At 34.8% G+C, this 26,228-nt stretch overlaps 2 protein-coding genes and 2 long non-coding RNA genes across 9 annotated transcripts; 3 read left to right on the plus strand and 1 right to left on the minus strand.

The window, feature by feature from the left end:
• Positions 1 to 560: 560 nt before the first annotated feature.
• Positions 561 to 1,773, plus strand: LOC18594448 (uncharacterized). The gene is made up of 4 exons (XR_001928828.2): positions 561 to 659; positions 761 to 840; positions 959 to 1,034; positions 1,152 to 1,773. It is a non-coding gene; the product is annotated as an uncharacterized LOC18594448 (long non-coding RNA).
• Positions 1,774 to 4,186: 2,413 nt separating this feature from the next.
• On the minus strand, positions 4,187 to 5,844 carry LOC18594449 (uncharacterized). The gene is made up of 3 exons (XR_001928816.2): positions 5,092 to 5,844; positions 4,837 to 4,950; positions 4,187 to 4,367 (listed from the first exon to the last, which is right to left on the minus strand). It is a non-coding gene; the product is annotated as an uncharacterized LOC18594449 (long non-coding RNA).
• A 764-nt stretch (positions 5,845 to 6,608) lies between these two features.
• On the plus strand, positions 6,609 to 23,081 carry LOC18507199 (putative disease resistance RPP13-like protein 1). Of its 6 annotated transcripts, XM_088808223.1 has the most exons (8): positions 6,609 to 8,109; positions 8,224 to 10,983; positions 11,086 to 11,344; positions 11,856 to 11,902; positions 21,622 to 21,713; positions 21,807 to 21,843; positions 22,394 to 22,448; positions 22,900 to 23,081. In XM_088808223.1, the coding sequence occupies exons 1-2, from the start codon at positions 6,699 to 6,701 to the stop codon at positions 10,908 to 10,910; spliced, it is 4,098 nt and encodes a 1,365-aa protein (XP_088664349.1). In that variant the 5' UTR covers positions 6,609 to 6,698; the 3' UTR covers positions 10,911 to 10,983; positions 11,086 to 11,344; positions 11,856 to 11,902; positions 21,622 to 21,713; positions 21,807 to 21,843; positions 22,394 to 22,448; positions 22,900 to 23,081. The 6 variants fall into 6 exon arrangements, with proteins under 6 accessions (XP_088664349.1, XP_088664344.1, XP_088664343.1 ...); XM_088808218.1 differs by having other exon boundaries at positions 6,609 to 10,983; positions 11,086 to 11,348; XM_088808217.1 differs by having other exon boundaries at positions 6,609 to 10,983.
• On the plus strand, positions 17,038 to 23,081 carry LOC148761650 (putative disease resistance RPP13-like protein 1). The gene is made up of 5 exons (XM_088808224.1): positions 17,038 to 21,519; positions 21,622 to 21,713; positions 21,807 to 21,843; positions 22,394 to 22,448; positions 22,900 to 23,081. The coding sequence occupies exon 1, from the start codon at positions 17,178 to 17,180 to the stop codon at positions 21,456 to 21,458; it is 4,281 nt and encodes a 1,426-aa protein (XP_088664350.1). The 5' UTR covers positions 17,038 to 17,177; the 3' UTR covers positions 21,459 to 21,519; positions 21,622 to 21,713; positions 21,807 to 21,843; positions 22,394 to 22,448; positions 22,900 to 23,081.
• Positions 23,082 to 26,228: the final 3,147 nt, after the last annotated feature.

The raw sequence follows: 26,228 nt of genomic DNA on the forward strand, positions 1-26,228 counted from the left end.
TTGCATGCTTGCCACAGTGTCAATATTGTTGCTGATGCTCTTATCTCTGATTTCAATGCCATGGTTGTCAATCTCATTGCACCCCCTCTAGGCTGTAAGTGCCTCTCTCTGTTTGAATGATGCTTGTGTTTCTGATTCCATTTTTTTGTTGTTTGAGCTTGAGATTTCCTTTTGCAAGACAGTTCCCAATTTTTGTGTTTGAATTTGGAATTTGGACCTCTGGATTCTTAGAAAATATTTTATAAAACAGTGTCTAACCGTATACAATGAATAATGAGATAGCTTAATAGGGGATTCTTAGAAAAGTAAAGTTTTAGAAATATTTATTATTATTGTCAGAAAGGGCAGGAAAGCCGCACAGAATCAGAGAATAGGGATATTCTCATTTCACAAAAGTAGGGAAAAGCCTTTACAAGGTTTATATACAAAGATTCAGTATAAAGCTAAAAAGGAAAAACAAGTCATTAAAGCATAACTAACTAATCAGTACATTAACTAATTTTTGAAATAAAACGGTGCAGCTTTGATTTCTTCTCCTTTTATTGAAACGTTGCCTACAGGTCTTCTCTTCTTCCTTTCTACCCCATTTTTGTTGAAACGGTGCGTTGGGGTCTTCTCCTTGTGACTGTCTTCTTTTCAACCCGATCACCTCTGCTCAGGTCAGTCACTTATTCAGCTTTTCAATTCTTCAAGTGTAAGTTCAATAATTATTACCATCAAATATCTGAAAGAGATTTGATTTTTACTTTTTTTTTTATAGCTCCTGAGAAAGGGAAATGCGTGCGAAAAGTAAAATCACCTCGAGATATTTGCAGAACTTGAGGTCTCTCAATTGAGAAGGTAGGCAGCACCTCACTTCAGTTCCCTTTCTATATGTACCTGTTAATTAAATTTTAATTTTAATTTCAATATATAACATTTCTTGGGATGTAGATTGAATTCTGCTTTGGGTTTGTAGGGATCATTTGCGTGTTCTTTGCTGCCACTGCAACCACTGCTGCTGCTACTTTTCCTTTTTTTCATAGGTTACTCAGGTCTCTCTTATTTTCCTATGTAATGTAAATATACGTAATTGATTTCTTTGCATCATAAGTCCTAGAAGAGTCTGGTCTAAACTGTAACCACAACACTGTTTTGATGATGGCTGGCAGGTTCATTTACCCCCAGAGACAGGGCGTGCCTCTTTCAGCTGAACACTGTTAAGGACCCTAGTGTCAAGAGATTGAGGAGGATGGCAATCATGTTCTATATTTATGTCAAATGTTCTTGCAGTTCCGGTGCAAGTTACTTCCTCCCATGATGCTATTTTGGTCTCATCCCTTTTGCATCAAATTCCTCTTGCAATGCTTGTGAGACTTTTCTGGATTGCTCTGGTGGTTTGCTGTCCATATATTCTGCTGCCTCTCCATGGCTAGTAAGATATGAGTCTGGCTTTAATGAGAAAAAGTGGTGGGCTGATGAGATTATTTTTCTTTGTAAGCTTTGTTCTCTGCATTGGGTTAGAGCTTGGGCTGATGGCATCTTGTTTTTGGACTAAGATTCTGTGGCTTTAAGGAGACTTGGTGAAGTCTTTGAAGCATGTTGCCCTGTCAAATTTATCACCTGTTGATTGTCAGTGGCATCCAGAAGAAGTGAATGGTTATCTATCACCTCTGCAAGCAGCTGGATTTCCAGTTCTCTTTCTCCCATTTGTATTTTTTCCTTCCCCTAAAAAGTTGCCAAGATAGGCCTTGGGTTTCTTCCTATGTATTTCAACTGTTTGTTCATTCATAGCTCCCTTTAAAATAGTTGAAATCAAATAAAGTCATATTATTCTTTAAAATTTTTCTTCATTTGTCTCATTTTTATCTATCTCCATTTAACTTTCACAAAATATAAAAAAAAATTATTTTGATGTATTTATATTAAATTTTTTATTTTTTTACATAAATTGAGGTTTCATGGTTTTTAATATACAAAATACAAAAAGATCATGAAAAATAATTTTTGAATATAAAAGAAATTAAAATTAATAAGGAAGTCATTGAGCCTAAGATACCTGTCTCATCTAAGCATTTCATGCATGAATGCTTTTCATTTTTTAATGAAAAGTAGTAATACAATATTTACATTTCTCTACAACTATTACATAAATAGGCCAATATTTTCATTGGCAGAAATATTACATATGGATATTTTTCTACATTCAATGCATTGGCAGTATTTTTTTTAACGTTATAAGTAAGTTTAAAGGGTTGACATGTATTCATTTAGGTACATTTAAAAAGAAAATAATGAATTGTTTAATTCTTAAATAAACATATAAAAATTTTAATCTCACTTGTGGAATTAAAAGAATTTACTATCAATATACAAAATAATAATCTATTTTTTCATAAAACTAAGCAAACTCATCACTTTAATTTTTTCATTCTCTTTTTTTTTATTGCTATATTTTTATACTTGTAGGGTTACTCACATTTTTCAAGTAATTAAATTTATTTATCATATGAATAATTTTTAAAAAAATTTTATTAGAAAATAAAAATAACTAGGGTTTGGGGAAGTAAGGGGCAAACGGCACTGTTTAGGAGAGATAACAACGTAAAAAAATATAATAAGGTTTAAGTTATCCTATGGATGATACCCAGAATGTATCCAAATTCGAGTTAGATATTAAAACTTTATCCAAACTTGCTACATAATCAAATATAGGGTACTCAAACCTTATGTTATCAAGTCGGATATCCGTAGATCTATTGTATAACAATTTCTTTAGGAAACTATTGATTGCCTGTACTTATACCAAAAGGAATGAACAAGTTATTTTACTATAAATAACAATAGGACCACTATAGCAAAAAAAGAGAATTGCAAGTAAATGAAAAATTTTCTACGCACTAACTTTAAAAGTTTTTAGTTAACAAATTAAAAAATTGTCTTATGATTGATTAGAGTATGTTTATTGAAATCAATAAATTGTTATAATAATTAAATAAATATGCTATATATAAAATAATAATTTGGCCAAAGAAAAGAGGACATACTATTAAATCAAAATTTGAACCAACATGAACCCACCACCACTAGCTTGTTTAGTGCCCATTTCCTTTATTTTCCATGAAGAAGAATTAATCAGCCAAGTAACGATAAAAAAAAAGAAAGATATTTAAAGAAATTTTGATAAAACAAAATAAATTACAAATATAATTTTGTTTTGTTGAAGTATTTTGAAGCACAAAATTGAGAAAGACCAATAATTAAATAAGCTTTGATTGATTTATTTGATAATAACGAAATCTGTGAATACCAAAAGGCTGAAATTAAGTAAGGAAATGCTTCATTTGAAAGAGAGAGTAAGGAAAGAAGAAGCAAGTAAAACCATGGAAAGATGCAGTAAAATTAAGAGAGCAATGAATGAAGGGATTGATGAATATTTCGGCACGCACCTAAGGACATGTGAATTTGTTTAATAAATTTTAAATTGTTGCCAAAGGGAGAGGAATAGTTGTGATCAAAGTATTGGAACACGTAGCCTTACTGGTTCTTTAACTTGGTTTTGCCTTTATTCATGGCAGAAACAAACAGAAGTACTACAGTACCCTAAATAGTCCAATAACCAAATTATTACTACTCACTAGAATTGAACCCCTACTTTGCGTTGCGGCAAAATGAAAGAATATTTATTTCGTTGGATAGAAAACTTTTGAGTTAGAATTGTTTGTCTTAAATTATGTGTTTGTAAAAATATCTATACACAAAAATTATTGTAAAGGTAACCACAAAGTGAATAATTGTTACATGGTTGTTCACAATTTTATGTATTAATTTTCAACTAACTCACAAAAAGTTAATGCTTATGAAAAAAATTAAGATAAAATATAAATTGTTATGAATCAGAATTATATTGTGTCGTTACTATAAAAGCCATTAAAGTAATTTCGTAACTTAAGTAGTTTCTATTAAATTTAATAGAGTAGTAGAGTATACTGATTTGACCAATATATTCCCAATATTACTGTTATATATTAACTTAATTAAGAATAAAGTAACCTATTTTTCATAAAAAAACCAACAAATTCGAACAAAATTAAATAAATATCTAAATAAGATACATACAAAAAAATAAACTGAAAAAAAATAACAAATTTTTTGTGCTCAAATACAGAGATAAGAAACAAACATAAGGAGGCAGAAAAGAAATTAATTAAAAAATACCAAGCAACTCCATATCAGATTCAATTTTGTAACTTTCATGTGCTCTTATGAATAAATTTCTTACAAACTATTTATAGAAATAATTACATAGTTGTCATATTAAATAGACTAATAAGGATAGCAGCACACCGATAAATAGTTTGTGATTCTTTTATGCTAGCTGCTTTGACCTGAGCATGTGAAAGAAGAAAAAAAATATTAATGGCAGAAAGAAGGAGAAACTAAAGAGAGGTTTGCACATGATATTCATTAAATTAAGATGTTGTATAAATCTTTTTTTACAATCAATAATCCATGGATTATAATATAAAACTTCAATGAACGCAAATAAAAGGTCATAAAATAACTAAATGATTATGAATGAGTAACAAATAAGGAACCAAAACAAATTGAAAATTACAATAAGATAAGGCAAGCAAAAATAATAGAAAGGAAAGAAACAGAGAAAAAACAATTGTTACAAAGACAAAAAATCAAAACTTGATGATAAATAAAAACAATGAAATCAGAAACATGTGATCATAAAAATATTACCATAGATTGTGACAATCCTTGTCTTCGGACGTGTAACTTGGTAGTTAATAGAAACTTCTAATTAAGAGGAGTGGGATAAAGATTAAAGAGAAATATTTTAATCACCTTTACTTGGACTTCTTTTTGGGTGCTCTTACTTCGCACTAAACTATTTCCTTTAATGCTTCGCCAGTCTTTGCCCATCACCAAGAAATCATTTGGAACATCAAATTAAAAATGCTGATAAATGTAAATGTCAACAAAAAAAAAAATAAGAAATGACTAAAACAAATGTAAATAGGTTTGTCACTTAGGCAAGCAGCAAATAAATAATTTGACTGCGCAAAGATGTATAGAAACACATAAGTTGAAGTTAAAAACCTTTGCCTGAATTAATTGGACATCCTTCACTACAAACTCTGCAGCTCTGTTATGATCCTCTCTTTGAAGGACAGAATATACATCGTTGACTAGAGCCTCCTCAAAGTTTAAGCCACAAAAGTTGTCAAATCAATATCTCCATAAGAAAGATAGATCTTCGAGGGATTGATCCAAATGGAATTACTTATAATAAGTATAAATAAAATAAATAATTAACATCTATTTAAACTGTTCAGTAATTCATATTTAACGTTCTTACGTTCATGATCGCATCAATAAACAACCAATGAAAAATCATAAGAGTTTATTCTCAACAGATTAAAGATGAAAAAAAAAAAAAAAAAAAAAAACATCAAATGGCTCATTCATCCACCACAACTAAGAGATATGGCTATCACTATAACACAAAAGCACAACTATACAAATAAATAATGGAATGAAGGAAAAATTATTTTTTAAAAATACCCTATATGAAATGGGAGTAATCAAAATTTTTTTTATATATTTAATGGAGTTAAGAAACAACAATGAAAGCCGAAAAGAAAAAAAAAAGGGGACAAAACAAAACTGGGAAAAGATAGATAGTAGTCAAAAATGAAAAGAAAACCCTTGAGAAGAAAAACGCAAAATCAAAGTAGAGAAAGACACAAAACACAGAAAATAAGAAAGCAAACTAGCCAAACTCAAAGGGAGAAATCAGCAAAAACAGAGCATACAAATCAAAAAATGAAGGACACAAACTCGAAAGAACAGAAAGTATGGCCTTAGAGTAACCAAAATAAATAAAGACAAACTCCTCACCCAAATTTGAAAATCAAGTCAGACGTGAAACGAAAGCATGAAAAGCAAGTTAAGCACGTCATTCCATTAAAATCACACACGTGTTTTGTCTGAAAAAATACGCAGTTCGAGACACCAAACACATCACAACACCAACTTGGCTCCTCCAACCTTCACGTGGTAAAACTTGGGTACCTGTTGGAGCATGAAAGCATTTTACACAATACCAAGGACTTGGATGAAAATGCGTTCAATGGATTGACGGGGGTAAAGATTTTTTTTTTAAATGTTGCTTTAATTTAATTATGTGTTAATTGACTCTTCTCTAAATTGACTTACTCATTATGGATTTATAAATTAAAAATGTGAACATTATCTGAGTTGACACGTGGATAAATAAGGAAGCCCTTTTGGGGCTTCGTTTTACTTACGTTATAGATACTTGTGAATGCCGTTGATGCCTTGTCACTATGAAGAAGGTAACACATGTATAGCTAGATCTAAGAATAGTACTAGCCTATCTATTCCCCGGTTGTTTATCACGCAAAGGGCGAAGAATCTTTCAAAGTTCGATAAGTACTTTATTGAAAGTACGAATTTGCTTTTGATGACTCCGTGCCAGCTTTTTCCTTGTCTTTTTCCCACACTGCCGCTGGCCTCCAACAAACTACTGGTCATGGGGTCTTTATTCCAATGCCTTTACTCAAGTGTTAAGCTACCCCACACAAACTCTTTTAACTTTCACACAGCAAAAAACACCTCTTTTCCACATACGTACTTCGATCTCCATTTTTGATTTCTCTCTTTCTTTCCTGAGCATAACTATCATGTCTTTTCTTGGGGAGGTTGCTCTCACAGCTTTCTTTGATGGGTTGTTTGGCAAGCTATCCTCTTCTGATTTCCTCAACTTTGTAACTGAAAAGCAGGTCTTCGAGGAGATCAACAAGTGGAAAAAGATGCTGCGGGATATCCGTGCCGTGCTTGATGATGCAGAGGGGAAGCAGATGAAGGATCAGTATGTGAAGAACTGGTTGGCCGATCTTCAAGACTTGGCTTACGATGTTGATGACATTTTGGACGAGTTTGCCACTGAAGCTTTGGGGCACAAGCTGACATCCTTGGAGGAACCTCAAGGCATAAAAAATAAGGTACAAAAGATCATTCATGCTTGTTTCTCTTCAAAAACTTTCATGTTTAATAATAAGATGATGTCCAAGATTAAAGAGATCAGTGCTAGAATGAATGATTTGGCCACACAAAGAACTCAATTGGAATTGCGAGGCATTAATGGGGGAGCAAGGTCCAACAGACTGATACAAAGGCTTCAGCCTACTTCTTTGGTGGATGAAACTCAGGTGTACGGTAGGCAAGAAGAAAAGGCAGCATTACTTGAATTGCTTCTGAGCAATGGTGGTACTGACAATGAAGCTTCTGTGATTCCCATCGTTGGCATGGGAGGAATTGGCAAGACAACTCTCGCACAACTTGTCTACAATGATACTAGGATACAAAATTCTTTCCATGACAAGGCGTGGGTATGCGTTTCTGATGATTTTGATGCCGTTATGATAACGAAGACAATTCTACAATCAATTGCTCCTGATTCTTGTACCAATATTAATGATTTCAATTTGCTTCAAGTCAAGTTGAAGGAGAAGCTGGCTGGGAAAAAGTTTTTGCTTGTCTTAGATGATATCTGGAACGAGAATTATCTGGAGCTGACCAACCTACTCTCTCCATTCAGAGTTGGAACCAAAATTCTCATTACAACACGGAGTCACAATGTTTCTTCTATTATGGGCACTGTTAAAGCTTACCCGCTACAAAAGTTATCACAGGAAAATTGTCTATCTGTATTTACTCAACATGCATTAAGAGCAAATGATTTTAGTGGGCATCCTGAAGTAAAAGAAGTTGGGGAAATTATAGTGAAAAAGTGTAAAGGCTTACCTTTGGCAGCTAAAGCCATTGGTGGTTTACTACGCACTAGCCTGGACTATGAGGCATGGAAAGGTATATCAGAGAGCGAGATATGGGGCATACCAGAAGAGAAATGTGGCATAATTCCAGCTCTACGATTGAGCTATCATCATCTTCCGTCACATTTGAAGCGATGCTTTGCATATTGCTCTATACTCCATAAGGATTATGAATTCGGAGAGGAGGAAATAATCTTGTTATGGAAAGCAGAAGGTTTTCTACAACCAGCCAGCCCTGGAACTCAACTCGAAGTTCTAGGTAGTCAATATTTTCGAGATCTAGTCTCAAGGTCATTTTTTCAAGCATCTACTAGGAACAAATCTCGATTCATAATGCATGATCTTGTCAATGATCTAGCTCAATCGGTTGCAGGGGAAATATGCTCCAAATTGGAGGATGATAAACAGTTGAGATTTTCGAAAGGTACTCGACATTCATCTTATGTTCGTGGTCGTTATGATGGAATGAAAAAGTTTGAAGCCTTCAATCAAACAAAGCATTTACGAACCTTTCTACAGTTTCCTGGATCGTCATGGGCACCTGAAGGTGATTGTTATTTAAGTAAGCATGTCCTGGTTGATTTACTGCCCAAACTTAGATGCTTAAGAGTTCTTTCTTTGAAAGGGTATCGCATCATTGAGTTACCAAACTTTTTTCAAAACTTAATGCATTTGCGCTACTTGGACTTTTCTCATACTACAATTAAAAGTTTGCCTGATTCAATACACATCCTTTATAATTTAGAAACTTTACTATTATGTGGTTGTAGATTGCTTGAAAATCTACCTTCCAATTTACAAATTCTAGTCAACTTACGTGTTCTCGACATCACTAATACACCTTCAATGAAAGGGATGCCATTTGGAGTTGGTAACTTAACCAATCTTCGAAGACTATCTGATTTTGTTTTGGGCAAAGGTGATGGACATCATATACAAGAGATGAAGAATTTGTTAAATCTGAAGGGTAAGCTTTGTATCTCAGGGTTAGAGAACATTGTTAATGCTCAAGATGCATGGGAGGCTAAGTTAATATATAAGTCAGGCCTTCGCACATTAGAACTAAAGTGGAGTAGAGAATTTGATAGTAATAGAAATAAAGAAGTTGAAGAAGAGGTCTTGAATTTGCTTGAACCTCATAAAAAGCTTGAAGAGCTCTTCATTCAGGATTATGGTGGTACAAAATTTCCGATTTGGATGAATTCTTCATTACAAAATTTGCCGTCTTTGGTTCTCAAGGGCTGTAAAAATTGCGTATCACTACCATCAATTGGAACATTACCATTGTTGAAGAATCTTTCTATTGCTGGAATGGATGAGTTAAAAAAGGTTGGCATTGAGTTCTATGGGGAGAATCACTCAAATGCATTTGCTTTGTTACAGAGTTTGAGCTTTGAGAATATGCCACGATGGAAGGAATGGGACTTAGTTGATGAGCAAGTTGAGAAATTCCCTAGCCTCATCGAGCTTTCCATCAAAAACTGCCCTCAATTGTTGGGAAGGTTGCCTAACCATCTTCGTTCCTTGGAGAAGCTTGAAATTCGTGACTGTGCACAAATGGTGGTTTCACTTTCAGACCTTCCAAAGCTGTCTCAATTACAAATAGATAGGTGTGCAGAGTTGGTGCTTAAAGATGATGCAGACTTTTGCTCAATAAAAAAAATCCATCTTTCAAACGTTGGAAAGTTTTCTACTCCAACAGAAAGGCTGGTATCAACATCAACAACATTGGAGCATTGTGAGATTTCTGATTGTGAGGGATTGACATATTTATCGCTAAAGAAGTTGGGACTGTTGGGATCTGTCCGTAAATTGGAAATTTGTAATTGTCCACACCTTCTGTTTTTAGAGCCAGATGAGGTAGAGGAGGCAGAGGAGGAGCTGTTTCAAGTTGGGAATCTTTGCAATATCGAATCTTTGATAATATGGCAAATTGGTCTTAATATGGAATCTTTGAGAATAAGAAAGCATTTTCTCCCATTTCTTACAGAGATGAATATTCAAAACTGCCCAAACATAGTTTGTTTTGCAAAGAACAACTTTCCCCCACTTTTGAAAAAGTTAGAGATTGTAAATTGCGGGAATTTGCGGTGTTTGGTGGATGAAGGAGAAAATATAAGCATCGGTAACATATCTTCTCTTGAGCTTTTGGATATTAATGGCTGTCCATCTCTAATATCATTATCATTACCTGTTAGGCTTCGACATCTTATACTTATGAGTTGCTCAAAGCTAGCTTCCTTATCAGAAAGTGGCAAGTTACCCATAGGGCTTAAACAGCTTGACCTTTCTTTCTGCCCAGAGCTCAAATCCATTGCAGAAGTAATTGATGAAAATGCTTGTCTTGAATCTATTAGCTTCTTCAGTTGTGGTATTAAATCTTTACCGCAAGGATTAGACAAGCTCAACCATCTTCGGAGTATTGAAATAATGAGATGTTCAAATCTAGTCTCGTTGGAAGGGGTTTTACCCACCACCAATTTGACTGAGCTTTCTATCTCCAACTGTGAAAATTTGCCAGCCCTGCCCAATTGCATGCACAGCCTCACCTCTCTTCGAGAATTACAGGTTGAGAATGATTCAGGTGATCAGATATCCATTCCAGAAGAGGGTATCTCTACCAACCTAACATCACTTTCGATCTCAATACCAAGAAATTATGAGTCTCTACTTGAAAGAGGATTGCATAGACTCCCCTCTCTTAAAACACTTCGTATTTCTGGTGAAGGATGTCCGAATATGGTGTTGTTTCCACCAGAGGAGATAGGAATGATGCTGCCTCCCTCTCTCACCCATTTGAGCATTGAAAATTTTGAAAATTTGAAATGCCTATCCTCCAAAGGCTTTCAAAACCTCACCTCTTTTCATCATTTGTCCATTTGCTCTTGCCCTAAGCTCACATCTCTTCCTGAAAAAGACATTCTTCACTCCCTTTTGCATTTATTCATTTGTGCTTGTCCATTGCTAAAGGAAGAGTGCAAAAGGGACAAAGGACGAGAATGGTCCAAGATAGCCCACGTACCTCGTGTTCAAATTTTTGATTTCTTATCCTTTTTTTGACACCCAAAGGAGTTGAATTGAAACTTGACTGTAAAACTCTGAAAAAAAAAAGAGTTGGCCGTGACAATCACAGGTATGAAACCATTGAAACGTATGGCAATTTAGAAGCTTCTCATTTTTAACTACAAAATGAAGCTAATTATAATATTTTTTTTTCATCATTGATTATTTTCAGGCAATTGAAAAGCTTTAGAAGGTAACATGTTGAGAAACTGGGCTTCTCACTTTTTCATCTGTAATGGCAGAATCAATGTGTAAAGTTTAATGGTTTGTTAGTAAACTCATGCTCATACAACTTCAGCAGTCTACCTGGCATTTCAAAAGATCATTTCCTGGAAAAGGGTGGACTCAACTCTGTTTTTCTTGGGCCTCGTATGTTGATTTCTTCCTTTTTCATACCTATGAAAGTGCTGCAGAGGTTGATGAATGGAGCGGTCAGTTAATTCTCTGCAACTTTTGTCTACATTTTTAGTGTTTGATAATGATTTGATATTCTAATAAAATACTATTGAGTTTTCTTCATTTCTATTATGATGCATTGGGTGTATTATTTACAAATTCAAAGTCTGCCAATTCTACTTTACTTGCCTATACCTGGATTACATGCTTCATTTTATTCTTTTACTTTCGCATCATTCTTATTTGGTTTTTGTGTGACAATTTCTCATGCTCCAATCTATCTTACTTTTCTTAATTTTTTGGAGAAACTGCTTTATAAAGAAAAGAAAAGAAAAGAGAGGAAAGGAATATAAGATTGCATATATGAAGGTTAGATGCTCCATTGAATTCATTAAGAAACTTTAATTTTCTGTTAGATTTCCATTACTACTTTGGATCTCCAATTGACTAACATATTTTAGCCCTTCATTGATTGTACTTTTTAGTTTCAACAGTATATAAGAGATGAGCAATGTTGCTTATTTTATGTGCCTTGCTTGTTCTCAGGTATTTACCGATCTGCAATTGCCTTAATTCTGCAATCCATCTGAAAAGTACTCACACTCACTTTTCCAACTATCCATTGCTAACTGTCCTCTAGTAAGTAAACAGTGCAAAAAGAGATAAAGGATGGAGCAGTTGAAGATAGCTTGCATGTCTTATGCTTGCATGAATGACAGATTACTCATTATCTGGGCAGAAAAGGAAAAAGGTTTTAGATCTCACAAGGAAACTTGGATAAATCAGTGAAAGATATATCACATCTCATTCAGGTTTTAACACAAGGTATGTAAATAAGAAAATTTCTTTTATCTTTTTTTTTTAAAAGAAATCCAAATAATTGATTAAATTTTGAATGATAACAAAGTGTTCATTTAATTGTACATGCAGAAACCTGAACAAGAATATGAAGAAGGGAAGAATGAATTCTGGCCTCCAAAGGTAATTTGATGACCTAATAATATGGTGAGATGTCATTAGGTAACAATGAAACAATCCCTCTTAATTAAACCATGTTATGTATATGTTTGAAAAGTTGGAGGTGGAACTCTCTCTAACCGTCATTCTCAACTTTCAGATAATCTAGGTACTTTGGGATGCGTTTGGTGCAAAAGATGATGGACAGGATATGATAAAAATCATTCTATCCCTTGTTTGATGTGCACTTCAAAAAGAAGGATTGGATTACAAATAGAAATTTTAGTACTGGTGAAGTGGTAATCTTCGCATGCTAGCGAAAATCAAAACTTTACCTGACTTCATATGCACCCTTTGCAATTTAGAGACCTTGCTGTTAAAGCGATGTCACGAGTTAGAAAAGTTAACCTGAGAAATAGAAATTCTAGTCAAATTGCATCATCTAGACATTACAAGTCATACAAATTCAGCGAAAGCAATGACCTTTGGAACTGGTAGAGTAACAATGGATATAGTCAATCTTTCAAATATTTAAAAATTTTGTACTCTAACAGAGAGGCTGATGTCAGGATTTGGAAAATAGGAATATTTGATGATTGATAGTTGCAAGGAATGGACATGTTTAATTGCAAAAGGAATTGGGGTCCCTTGGGAGCCTAATGTTTCTCCCTTGGCTGAGAGTTTTGAATTGTTCACAACTTGTACTTGTATCGTTCGAGACAGAGGAAGCAGAAGAGGAGCATTTGCAACTTGACAGGCTTTGCGAGTTTCAATGTCCAACAATTATGAAATGTGAACAACTTCAAAGGCCACCAAAGGTCTTGGATTTGGTCATGTTCCTTGCAGATATACAGATTGCCAATGCCCAAGCATGGTTTCTGTTTTAACAAATAACCTGCTTCTGCCTTGAAGAAGATTGAGAATTGAAGATTGCGAGAATTTACAATGTTTGGTGGATGAAGAAGAAGATGCTAGCACAACTTCACCTCTCTTAAGGCAGTGACGTTTGTTGGCTGTTCAGCTGACATATCCTTTCCTGTTCTACGGCTTCTCCATGGCTATTAAGATATGAGGCTGGCTTTAATGAGAAAAGGTGGTGGGTGGATGAGATTAGTTTTCTTTGTAAGCTTTGTTCTCTGCATTGGCTTAGAGCTTGGGCTGATGTCATCTTGTTTTCGGACTCAGATTCTGTGGCCTGCTCCCCTTCACCAGTAACGTCTCTGAGGACCTGCTGGCTGCGGTTGAGTGTAAAGAGATTCCTCTGGCTATATTCTAGCTTTGCTTTCTGGCCAAATTGGTGTGCTTACTAATGTTGCTGAAATATAATACTATATTTGCTTTGGAAATATTCTCTAAAACAATTTGGACAGGAAAAAAGGTGTTGGTGGTTGGGTCAGATTCGACAGCAGCTGTGCAATTTTTCCTTTTTCTGTTATGCCATCAGAAGCTTTCATTAAAACAATGTAAGATTACAGATAGTCAAAAATCAAGACTAGCAGGTAAGAACCCCTTACATAAGAATAGAAAGCTCTTAGAAGCACCTAGAAAAACATCAAATCATTTTGTCTTGAAGCCAATTCAGCCAATCATCTCTTATGGTATGTGTAATGTACCATGGCATTGCAGAACTTGGAACATCCTCCGCAGGATGCTTCCACTGCCACTGATTAACCTTCAATGTTCATACCTGACAAGCGCTGAAAATGGTGGCTTCTAGTAGGTCTCAGCATCGCCTTTCTTTTCCTTTGTTAATCCAAACAGGTAAATTCTATTTCAATCATGTTATAATATAAGCTTCGACCTATTCAACAACGGAGTCAACTATTTTATAAAATTCGTAGTAATTGATCAATATTATATTTTGATGAGATTACGGTTCTATCTTAATAGGATCTTATTTCTATTAAACTCAAATTTATAGAAGGTTTCAAATCAGAGTTTTTACAGAGAATTTTAAATGAATGCCCAATGAATTATGATGAAACTAATTACTAAATGATTGGTATGATGAAGTAGCAATTTCTTTTTCTTCTTTTTTTTTTTTCTATTTTATTGGGTGATTTCAAGTTTAATAACTAGCCTTTATTAACGGAATTTTTTTTATTTGAAAAAAAGTTTGAGATTTAAACCTGATACATTGAATCAAGTGCTTAGATATTATTAAAGGGTTATTTCATTGAGATCATGTGAGCACTGCTACATATCTATAGTTGCCATATAATGGATTAAATTTGGTTCAATTTTATCACTTTACTTGATAATAGTAAGCCCAAGGAAAAATAAGTAAATTTATCACTTTACTAAGTATAATGGATCACGTTTATCACTAGTTAGTGAACAGAAATGATTTGATCATCATATTTTTTAATTTATCTCAAAAAATTGTCAAAAATTAATGGTAAAAGGATATTTCAGTAAAAAAACAAAGGAATATTTTGCAAAATATTTTAATTTTGACTATTTTTAAACTAAATTTAAAAATTTTGATAAAATTTTATTTGTTTAAATATGAATAGTAATTGTGAGCAAAAATCTATTAATTACTCACTGGAATTACAAATGTGGTAGTCTACAGAACATAAATATAAAAATTGTATCATTCGCTAACATCATAATGTTTTGGATGATGCAAATATTTTAAACACTTGCCAACACATTTGTTAAGCATTTATACACAATAAGCATTAGTAACACTTGTATAAAATCACCAAGTGTTTAACAAAGGATTAACGTTAACATGCAAAGCTTACACGTTTATAAACATCAAGAGCAGCATAGGTTCTGGTTTATTAAACTAATACAACGAAGCAAAATGGGACAGACGTCCACCACATAATTCTAAAAGCCCTCCAAAATATAATTCAAGCTAGTTTTTATCTCAACAATAATTATACGCAATCTATTCATTATATCATAAGTCCAAGAAGAACCATGTCTAAAATGTAAACCACAACACTCTTTTGATGATGGCAGGTTCATTTACTCACAGAGATAGGGCGTGCCTCTTTTACCTGAACACTGTTTGGGACTCTGGTGTCAAGAAGTTGAGGAGGATTGCAATTAATCATGTTCTATATTTATGTAAATGTTCCTACAGTTCCGGTGCAAGTTACTTTCTCCCATGATGCTATCTTGGTCTCATCCACTTTGCATCAAATTCCTCTTGCAATGCTTGTGAGCCTTTTCTGGATTACTCTGGTGGTTTGCTTTCTGTATATTCTGCTGCCTCTCCATGGCTAGTAAGATATGAGGCTGGCTTTAATGAGAAAAGTGGTGAGTGTGTGAAGATTATTTTTCTTCGTATCTCTGCATTGGTTTAGAGCTTTGGCTGATGGCGTCTTTGTTTTTGGGCTAGGATTCTGTGGCTTTAAGGAGACTTGGTGAAGTCTTTGAAGCATGTTGCCCTGTCAAATTTATCACCTGTTGATTGTCAGTGGCATCCAGAAGAAATGAATGGTTATTTATCACCTGTGCAAAACAGCTGGATTTCCAGTTCTCTTTCTCTCAATTGTATTTTTCACTTCCCCTAAAAAGTTGCCGAGTACCTGCAACAACACAAGCCAGCCTTCACTTTTCTTGTCTTCGGTAGGCCTTTGGTTTCTTCTTATTTCAACTTTTTGTTCATTCATAGCTTCTATGGAATGTACCTACAAGCTTCTTATTACAACTTGTCCTGCAAATTTTAATTTAGAATTTCAATGAATGATGTCTCTTATTCACAAAGTCAAATTCAAACTTCTTTCCCAAAATAAAATATACATCTTTTTAAAAGTTGCATCTGCCGAGTCAATTATCATGTTATCATATTGCTTTAATAATCACGAAGAAACCTGCAATTGCTAATTTGATTTTCTGGTGCTTATTTTGATTTCAGCCTTTCAGGAATTTTTTTGCATTTTCCATTGCCAATTGAGTATTCACTAGGTTTGCTTTGGTTAAGGCCAAAAGAGGTAGAGAATTCCTGCAATGTGCAACAAGCTGTCAGTTCTTTTACAGAAGACAAGTATGGTTGATTTGATGGCAAACATCATTACTGGGAGAGACTCATCAAAAAGATAAAATTTGGAATTAGTTTTTTCATGAATAAGTTATAATGTTAGAGATGCACTCTTTTTTCTCTGTCTCCTTCCCTAAGACAACAATGTCCTTCCACAATAACTTGCTGTTCTTTTAATTTCTTCTAAAAGTATGCACTTGGCCAAAAATATTACAATTGGGTATCTTCTACATTCTCATTTGTTATTTCTTTTTTTGGATTATTATTCATGTATTGGATAATATTATTTTTTTAATATTATAATTAAGTTTTAATGGATGAAAGGTATTCATTTAGGTATATTTTTTAAAAATAATAAATTATTTAATTATTCAATAAACATATAAAAATAGTTTAAACTCACTCATTACGTTAAAAACTTCATTATCGGTAAATAAATAATAATAATAATCTATTTCTTCCTAAAACCAAACAAACTCGTTACTTTATTTCTTTCCTTCCGTTTTATTTTTAATATAGTTTTATACTTGCAAATTTAAACACATTTTTTCAGGTAATTAAATTTATTTATCATATAAATAATTTGAAAATATTTTTTGTTAGAAACTAAATAAAATATTAGTTATTTTATTCTAGAACTTTGCAAAAGAAAGCTTTAAGAACAATCTTTAAGATTAGAAAACAAGAAACCATCATGTTAACATAAATATCACTTTAAAAAGTGTGCTTAGAACATTTATTTATTGCGCATGGAATTTGCTATCGGTCACTCATTGCTTTGTCCTTGTCTTTTCCCAGCAGTTGCCTCTGGCCTTCAACACCACATACAGTCCATCCATGAATCAGAATTCCACGGCTCCAAGTCAATACCCAACTCAATTATTAAGCGATCCTCACTAACTTCTCTAACTTTCATGCAACAAAAATACGTCTCTTTTCCGCATACTTCAATCTCCATTTTTTATTTCTCTCTTTCTTTCTTGAGCAAAACAATCATGTCTGTTGTTGGGGAAGCTGCTCTCACAGCTTTCTTTGATGGGTTGTTTGGCAAGTTATCCTCTTCTGATTTCCTCGACTTTGTCACTGACAAGCAGGTCTTCGAGGAGATCAACAAGTGGGAAAAGATGCTGCGCGATATCCGTGCCGTGCTTGATGATGCAGAGGGGAAGCAGATGAAGGATCAGTATGTGAAGAACTGGTTGGCCGATCTTCAAGACTTGGCTTACGATGTTGATGACATTTTGGACGAGTTTGCCACTGAAGCTTTGGGGCGCAAGTTGACATCCTTGGAGGAACCTCAAGGCATAAAAAATAAGGTACAAAAGATCATTCATACTTGTTTCTCTTCAAAAACTTTCATGTTTAATAATAAGATGATGTCCAAGATTAAAGAGATGAGTGCTAGAATGAATGATGTGGCCACAAAAAGAACTCAATTGGAATTGCGAGGAATTAATGAGGGAGCAAGGTCCAACAGAATGATACAAAGGCTTCAGCCTACTTCTTTGGTGGATGAAACTCAGGTGTACGGTAGGCAAGAAGTAAAGGCAGCATTACTTGAATTGCTTTTAAGCAATGATAGTACTGACAAAGAAGCTTCTGTGATTCCCATCGTTGGCATGGGCGGAATTGGCAAGACAACTCTTGCACAACTTGTCTACAATGATACTAGGATACAAAATTCTTTCCATGACAAGGCGTGGGTATGCGTTTCTGATGATTTTGATGCTGTTATGATAACGAAGACAATTCTACAATCAATTGCTCCTGATTCTTGTACCAATGTTAGTGATTTCAATTCGCTTCAAGTCAAGTTGAAGGAGAAGCTGGCTGGGAAAAAGTTTTTGCTTGTCTTAGATGATATCTGGAACGAGAATTATCTGGAGCTGACCAACCTACTCTCTCCTTTCGGAGTTGGAACCAAAATTCTCATTACAACACGGAGTCACAATGTTTCTTCTATTATGGGCACTGTTGAAGCTTACCCACTACAACAGTTATCACAGGAAGATTGTCTATCTATATTTACTCAACATGCATTAAGAGCAAATGATTTTAGTGGGCGTCCTGAATTAAAAGAAGTTGGGGAAATTATAGTGAAAAAGTGCAACGGCTTACCTTTGGCAGCTAAAGCCATCGGCGGTTTACTACGCACTAGCCTGGACTATGAGGCATGGAAAGGTATATCAGAGAGCGAGATATGGGGCATACCAGAAGAGAAATGTGGCATAATTCCAGCTCTACGATTGAGCTATCATCATCTTCCGTCACATTTGAAGCGATGCTTTGCATATTGCTCTATACTCCATAAGGATTATGAATTCGGAGAGGAGGAAATAATCTTGTTATGGAAAGCAGAAGGTTTTCTACAACCAGCAAGCCCTGGAACTCAACTCGAAGTTCTAGGTAGTCAATATTTTCGAGATCTAGTCTCAAGGTCATTTTTTCAAACATCTACTAGGAACAAGTCTCGATTCGTAATGCATGATCTTGTCAATGATCTGGCTCAATCGGTTGCAGGGGATATATGCTTCAAATTGGAGGATGATAAACAGTTGAGATTTTTGGAAGGTACTCGACATTCATCTTATGTTCGTGGTTGGTTTGATGGAATGAAAAAGTTTGAAGCCTTCAATCAAACAAAGCATTTACGAACCTTTCTACAGTTGTCTGGATCGTCGTCGGCACCTGAAGGTAATTCTTATCTAAGTAACAATGTCCTCGTTGATTTGCTGCCCAAACTTCGGTACTTAAGAGTTCTTTCTTTAAAAGGGTATCGCATCATTGAGTTACCAAATTTTTTTCAAAACTTAATACATTTGCGCTACTTGGACTTTTCTCATACTACAATCGAAAGTTTGCCTGATTCAATTTGCGCCCTTTATAATTTAGAAACTTTACTATTATATGGGTGTAGATCTCTTCAAAATCTACCCTCAAATTTACCAATTCTAGTCAATTTGCGTGTTCTCGATATCACTTATACACCTTCAATGAAAGGGATGCCGTTTGGAATTGGTAACTTAACCAATCTTCGAAGACTATCTGATTTTGTTTTGGGCAAAGGTGATGGACATCATATACAAGAGATGAAGAATTTGTTAAATCTGAAGGGTAAGCTTTGTATCTCAGGGTTAGAGAACATTGTTAATGCTCAAGATGCATGGGAGGCTAAGTTAATATATAAGTCTGGCCTTGGCACATTAGAACTAAAGTGGAGTAGAGAATTTGATAATAATAGAAATAAAGAAGTTGAAGAAGAGGTGTTGAATTTGCTTGAACCTCATAAAAAGCTTGAAGAGCTCTTCATTCAGGATTATGGTGGTATAAAATTTCCGATTTGGATGAATTCTTCATTACAAAATTTGTCGTCTTTGGTTCTCAAGGGCTGTAAAAATTGCATATCACTACCATCAATTGGAAAATTACTGTTGTTGAAGAATCTTTCTATTGCTGGAATGGATGAGTTAAAAAAGGTTGGCATTGAGTTCTATGGGGAGAATCACTCAAATGCATTTGCTTTGTTACAGAGTTTGAGCTTTGAGAATATGCCACGATGGAAGGAATGGGACTTAGTTGATGAGCAAGTTGAGAAATTCCCTAGCCTCATCGAGCTTTCCATCAAAAACTGCCCTCAATTGTTGGGAAGGTTGCCTAACCATCTTCGTTCCTTGGAGAAGCTTGAAATTCGTGACTGTGCACAAATGGTGGTTTCACTTTCAGACCTTCCAAAGCTGTCTGAATTAGTAATACATGCATGTGCAGAGTTGGTGCTCAGAGATGATGCAGACTTTCTCTCAATAAAAGAAGTCAATCTTTCAAGTGTTGTAAAGTTTTCTACTACAACAGAAAGGCTGGTATCAACATCAACAACATTGGAGCATTGTAAGATTGACAGTTGTGAGGGATTGACATATTTATCGCTAAAGAAGTTGGGACTGTTGGGATCTGTCCGTAAATTGGAAATTTATAAATGTCCACAACTTGTGTTGTTAGAGCCAGATGAGGTAGAGGAGGCAGAAGAGGAGCTGTTTCAAGTTGGGAATCTTTGGAATATTGAATCTTTGGAAATAATGCAAATTGGTCTCCATATGGAATCTTTGAGAATAAGAAAGCATTTTCTCCCATTTCTTACAGAGATGAGTATTCAAAACTGCCCAAACATAGTTTGTTTTGCAAAGAACAACTTACCCCCGCTTTTGAAGAAGTTAGTGATGGTAAATTGCGACAATTTGCGATGTTTGGTGGATGAAGGAGAAAATATAAGCATCACTAACATATCTCCTCTTGAGTTTTTGTATATTCGTGAATGTCCATCTCTAATATCTTTATCATTACCCGTTAGGCTTCGACATCTTGAACTTTCGAGTTGCTCAAAGCTAGCTTCCTTATCAGAAAGTGGCAAGTTACCCATAGGGCTTAAATATCTTAACCTTTTTGTCTGCCCAGAGCTCGAATCCATTGCAGAAGCAATTGACGAAAATGCTTGTCTTGAATTTTTTTATATCTGGGGGTGTGGTATTAAATCTTTACCGCAAGGATTCGACAAGCTCAACCATCTTCAGAGTATTCAAATAGCTCGATGTTCAAATCTAGTCTCGTTGGAAGGGTTTTTGCCCACCACCAATTTGACTAACCTTTGGATCTCTAACTGTAAAAATTTGCGAGCCCTGCCGAATTGCATGCACAACCTCACCTCTCTTCGACAATTGCAGGTTGAGAATGATTCAGGTGATCAGATATCCATTCCAGAAGAGGGTATCTCTACCAACCTAACATCACTTTCCATCTCAATGCCCAGAAATTATGAGTCTCGACTTGAATGGGGATTGCATAGACTCACCTCTCTTAAAACACTTACCATTACTGGTAGAGGATGTCTGAATATGGTGGCGTTTCCACCAGAGCAGATAGGAATGATGCTACCTTCCTCTCTCACCGATTTGAGCATTGTAAATTTTGAAAATTTGAAATGCCTATCCTCCAAAGGCTTTCAAAACCTCAGCTCTCTTCATCATTTGCGCATCATCTGTTGCCCTAAGCTCACATCTCTTCCTGAAAAAGACAGGCTTCACTCGCTTTTGATGTTATTAATTATTGATTGTCCATTGCTAGTGGAAGAATGCGAAAGGGACAAAGGACGAGAGTGGTCCAAGATAGCCTACATACCTTGTGTTGAAAGTCATTATCTCTGATTCTTTGATTGAGTTTGACACCCAAAGGAGTTGAATTGAAAGTTGACTGTGAAAATCACAGGTATGAAACCATTTGAAATGTAAGGCAATTTAGAAGCTGCTCATTTTTAACAACAAAATGAAACTAATAATAATATTTCTTTTCATTACTGATTATTTGCAGGCAATTCAAAAGCTTTAGAAGGAAACTTGGTGGGAGACTGGGCTTCTCACTTTTTCATCTAAATGGCAGAATCAGTGTGTAATTAATTGTTGGTTAGTAGACTCATGCACATACAACAACAGTCTACAGGACCCAACTGGTTTTTCTTCAACTTCATCGTTGATTTTGTTTTTTTTCGTTTTCAGACCTATGAAAATGCTGTAGAGGCTGATGAATGGAGTGGTCAGTTAATTCTCTGCAACTCTCATCTACATTTTTAGGATTTGATAACGATTTGATATTCTAATAGAATACTATTGAGTTTTCTTCATTTCTATTATGATGAATTTGGTGTATTTTTTATGAATTCAAAGTCTGCCAATTCTATTTTACTTGCCTATACCTGGAGGACATCCTTCACTTTATTCTTTTAATTTCACATCATTCTCATTTGATCTTTGTGTGACAATTTCTCATACTCCAATCTATCTTACTTTTCTTAATTTTTTGAAGGAACTGCTTTATAAAGAAAAGAAAAGAAAACAGAGGAAAGGAATATAAGATTGGATATATGTAGGTTAGATGCTCCATTTAATTCGTTAACAAACTTTAATTTTCTGCATGTCTTATGCTTGTGTGAATAACAGATTACTCATTATCTGGGCAGAAAAGGAAATAGGTATTAGATCTCACAAGCAAACTTGGAAAAAATTCAGTGAATAGATATACCACATCCCATTCAAATAGTTGATTAAATTTTGAATGATAACGAAGTGTTCATTTAATTGTACAGGCAGAAACCTGAACGAGAATCTGAATAAGGGAAGAATGAATACTGGCCTTCAAAGGTAATTTGTTGACCTAATAATCAATACAATTAAATGGTGGCATGCCATTAGGCAACAATGAGAAAATCCCTCCTAAGTAAACCATTTGATGTATAACTTTTAAAAGTTTGAGTTGGAACTCTCTCTAACCTTCATTCTCAACTCTCAGATAATCTAGGTACTTAGGGATGCATTTGATGTGCACTTAAAAAGTTGGATAGGATTGCAAATAGAAATCGTCGCGTACCAGTGAAAAACAAAGCTTTACCTGACTTCATATTCACCCTTTGCAATTTAGACACCTGGCAATTAAAGCGATGTCACGAGTTAGAAAAGTTACCCTGAAAAATAAAAATTCTAGTCAAATTGCATCATCTTGACATTAGTCATACAAATTCAGTGAAAGCAATGCCCTTTGGAATTGGTGTACTAACCAATCTTTAAAAACTGTCTAATTTTGTTTTGGGTGAAGGTGGTGGATATCAGATATGAGAGATGAAGAATTTGTGGAATCTTAAGGGTGAGATTTCTATTTCAGGGTCGGAGATTGTTGTTAAAGCTCAAGATGCATGGGAAGCTAAGTTGATTGATGCCCAGGCCTCAATGAGTTGGAAGCGGATTGCAACTTTTGATAGCAATGCAAGCAATAAAGAAGTTGAAGAAGTGGTGTTGAACTCGTTGAATTATAGCTGTCTTTGCTGCATTGCTGCCACCGGGGATTAGTTTCTACACATTTTGAAACCAGCTTGGTTGGAGTCAGGGTCAGTTACTTTTTGCTCACCAAATGTTTGAATATTTCTTTGGTCATTTGTGCACTTGCTAGTTTGTGTTTCTTAGTTATATTTGACTTTTTGAATCTGTCACCATGCCTTATAATGACAGTTTATGCAGCATTAGTTGAAATATTTTATGTTTAGTTTATTTTTAGAAGCAATGTATCAAATAGTGTGAGCAGTCGAAGATGTTTTTGTTCACTGTCTTGATTATACAAATATGTATTCTCTTAATAAAAAGTGATGTATGAAGAGTTGAAGTTCTGGTATTTTTTGAGTTTTGTTTTCCCTCTTTGTTTTTCCATCAAACTTTGGTCTTCTCATGGAGAGTTTAGTATGCATATCCTTAAGTTTTTTTTATCCAGCAGAAACCAAGGATAACATTTCATTTATCCCTGTCTGCCCATACTCAATACCAAGGATAACACTTGTTTTACTCTGTCTGTCTGTCTGTCCCCAAAAAACCAAGAATAAAACCTTATTTCCTTGGTACAAACTCTTTCAAAATTTACAATAGCAGAAACTAAGGTTTTTGCTTCTACCTTTGGCTGCTTCTCCTTGGGTAGCCTTAGACAAGTAATGTGAGCTGCCACTAAAGCCAAGAGAACTTTTTTGGTCATCATAAAGATCTAAAATAGCTCACCATAATAATTATGGGACTACCAAATTTCCAACTTGGATAATAGATTCTTCATTACAGAATTTATTGTCCTTGAATCTCATGAATTGTAAAATTGCAGATCATACCTGCAATTGGAAAATTACCACTGTTGGAATCTCTTTGCATTGATGGAATGGATGGAGGCTACCAAAGGTCTTTCTTTTGGTCATGTTCCTTGCAGATATACAGTTGCCAATGCCCAAGCATGGTTTCTGTTTTAACGAATAACCTGCTTCTGACTTGAAGAAGATTGAGAAATGAAGATGGCAAGTATTTACAATGTTTGGTGGATGAAGAAGAAGATACTAGCCGAACTTCATCTCTGTTAAGCCAGTTACATTTGTTGGCTGTTCAACTGACATATCTTTTCCAAAAGAGGATTTCCCTACCAACCTAACATCACTTGACATCACATCACCCAATATTTATAGGTCACTACTTCAATAGGGATTGCATAGATTCAGCTCTCTCAAAAGAACTGTCCATTAATGGTGAAGAATGTCCAGATGTGGTGTTGTTTCCACAAGAGGCGATAGGAATGATGCTGCCTCCCGCTCTCTGCGATATCACCATAAGTGATTTCGACAACCTGAAATTTCTATCCTCAAATGGCTGTCAAAACCTCATATCTCTTCAGTCTTTCGAGATCAGTGATTGCTCTAAGCCCACATCTCTTCCAGAAAAAGACATGCTTCTCTCACTTTGCCATTTTCAGATTGATGATTGTCCTTTGCTAGAAGAACAGTGCAAAAGGGATAAAGGACATACCTCATGTTGAAATCAATAATGAACAAAATTGTCCCAAAGAAGTTGAAATCTAGAATTGAAAGTCAAAAGGTATTAAACCATTTGAAAGATTGGCCAGATAATTGAATTCTGATTATTTATTCATTTAATTTTTGTTAGATATATAAGATAATAGTAAGTCTGATATGTTATTGATGATATATAATTAATTTACAGCCACATTGGAGGCTTGAAAGCTACAAAGTGCAGTTCGTATATATAGCTAGCTCTATTCAAAGATCAGGTACAAGCTTCTCATTTTCTTTTTCCATTTCACCTGCACTTAAACATAGCATGCTCATCAATCCACAACATTTAACCATTAAAACACTTATGCTCCTCTAACTTCAAGTATCTCTAAACATCTATTGGTGTGAAATTGTTGATTCATCATTTCGGCTTATGAAACTGATTAAAAAGTTCAAGGATGAAAGGTGAGTTGATTTTCTCTGCTTTTTAATATCATGTACATTGAAGAATTGAAAAGTGATTGTTAGAATATATACGCAGTTTCATGGACAAAATTGTGTTTTAATTTTTGGTAAGTTATGTATTTGTTCATACGGAAGCATATTTGTTTTGATTTCAGGAGATTGCCTTTTTGTTAAAGAAAATTTAAGTCTCTCTCTCCTTTTCCATATTATCAATTTTCTTTGTACGTGATTACTTTAAACCACACCAATTATGCTTTCCTTCAGTATGTTGGATAGTGAACAACTTTCTGTTCTTTTAGTATTTTAATGTTCATGTATTTAGTCCTTTGCTTTCTGAGTTTGTAGAGAATGGAGAGGAAAGGAAAAATTACATCCATAAAATTCTAAGTTTTTATTGAATTTTCCATTTCAGAGGAGTGTGTCCCCACCAATTGAATGTTACTTCGAATCTCTGCTGCTAAAATCTGTATACCATTATTACATTGGGGAGTGCGCATACGAATCTGTCGTGTACAACTTCCCATTGGTGGTGGTAATGATGCAGCCGGCCACCTTTCAAAGTTTCCTTGTCACCAAGAAGTTCCTAAATTTGGAATACCAGCACTGCAAGGGCTTTCAGAACATCTCCTTGCTCAAAGGTGGGTATACTTAATTGCCTTAATCTATAAAAAAGGATAAAAGATGAAGTGATTAGAGATATCTCCAGTATTAATAACAGATTACTTATCAGCCACAAGAGGCACAGTGAAAACTAGTTGTTTTTCATAGAAAAAGAGCGAAAAAAGGAGAATATGCCATGCTTGTCAATTCAATCCTAGGTATGTCAATGGGAAAATCCTCTCTCCTTGGCCTCTTTGAACAATTAATTAAAACTTGTATGATCACCAAGTGTTGATTTACTTGTACATACAGAAGTCTGAACATGATTAGGAAACACCAAGGATGAATTCAGCCTCCAGTTCTAATCTATTGGCCATAAAATCAATGCAATGCAGAGGTGAGGTTTTATATATTGGACTATATTAAGATAATATGCCTCACCAATAGAAACAATCCCTCCTTCTAAATGATATATGCATGTATAGTTCTATTTTTGTATTGAATTTCCTCTAGCAGTCACATAATATGTTTCCACACCACTGGATAT

This window comes from Theobroma cacao, chromosome 7, assembly GCF_053813885.1.
Source record: "Theobroma cacao isolate CCN51 chromosome 7, ASM5381388v1, whole genome shotgun sequence".
NCBI classification, from domain to species: Eukaryota; Viridiplantae; Streptophyta; class Magnoliopsida; order Malvales; family Malvaceae; genus Theobroma; species Theobroma cacao.

What these genes read in the sequence shown, in the direction of transcription:
- LOC18507199 (XM_088808218.1), top strand. Translation starts at nt 6,699, where the DNA reads ATGTCTTTTCTTGGGGAGGTTGCTCTCACAGCTTTCTTTGATGGGTTG.
- LOC148761650 (XM_088808224.1), top strand. Translation starts at nt 17,178, where the DNA reads ATGCAACAAAAATACGTCTCTTTTCCGCATACTTCAATCTCCATTTTT.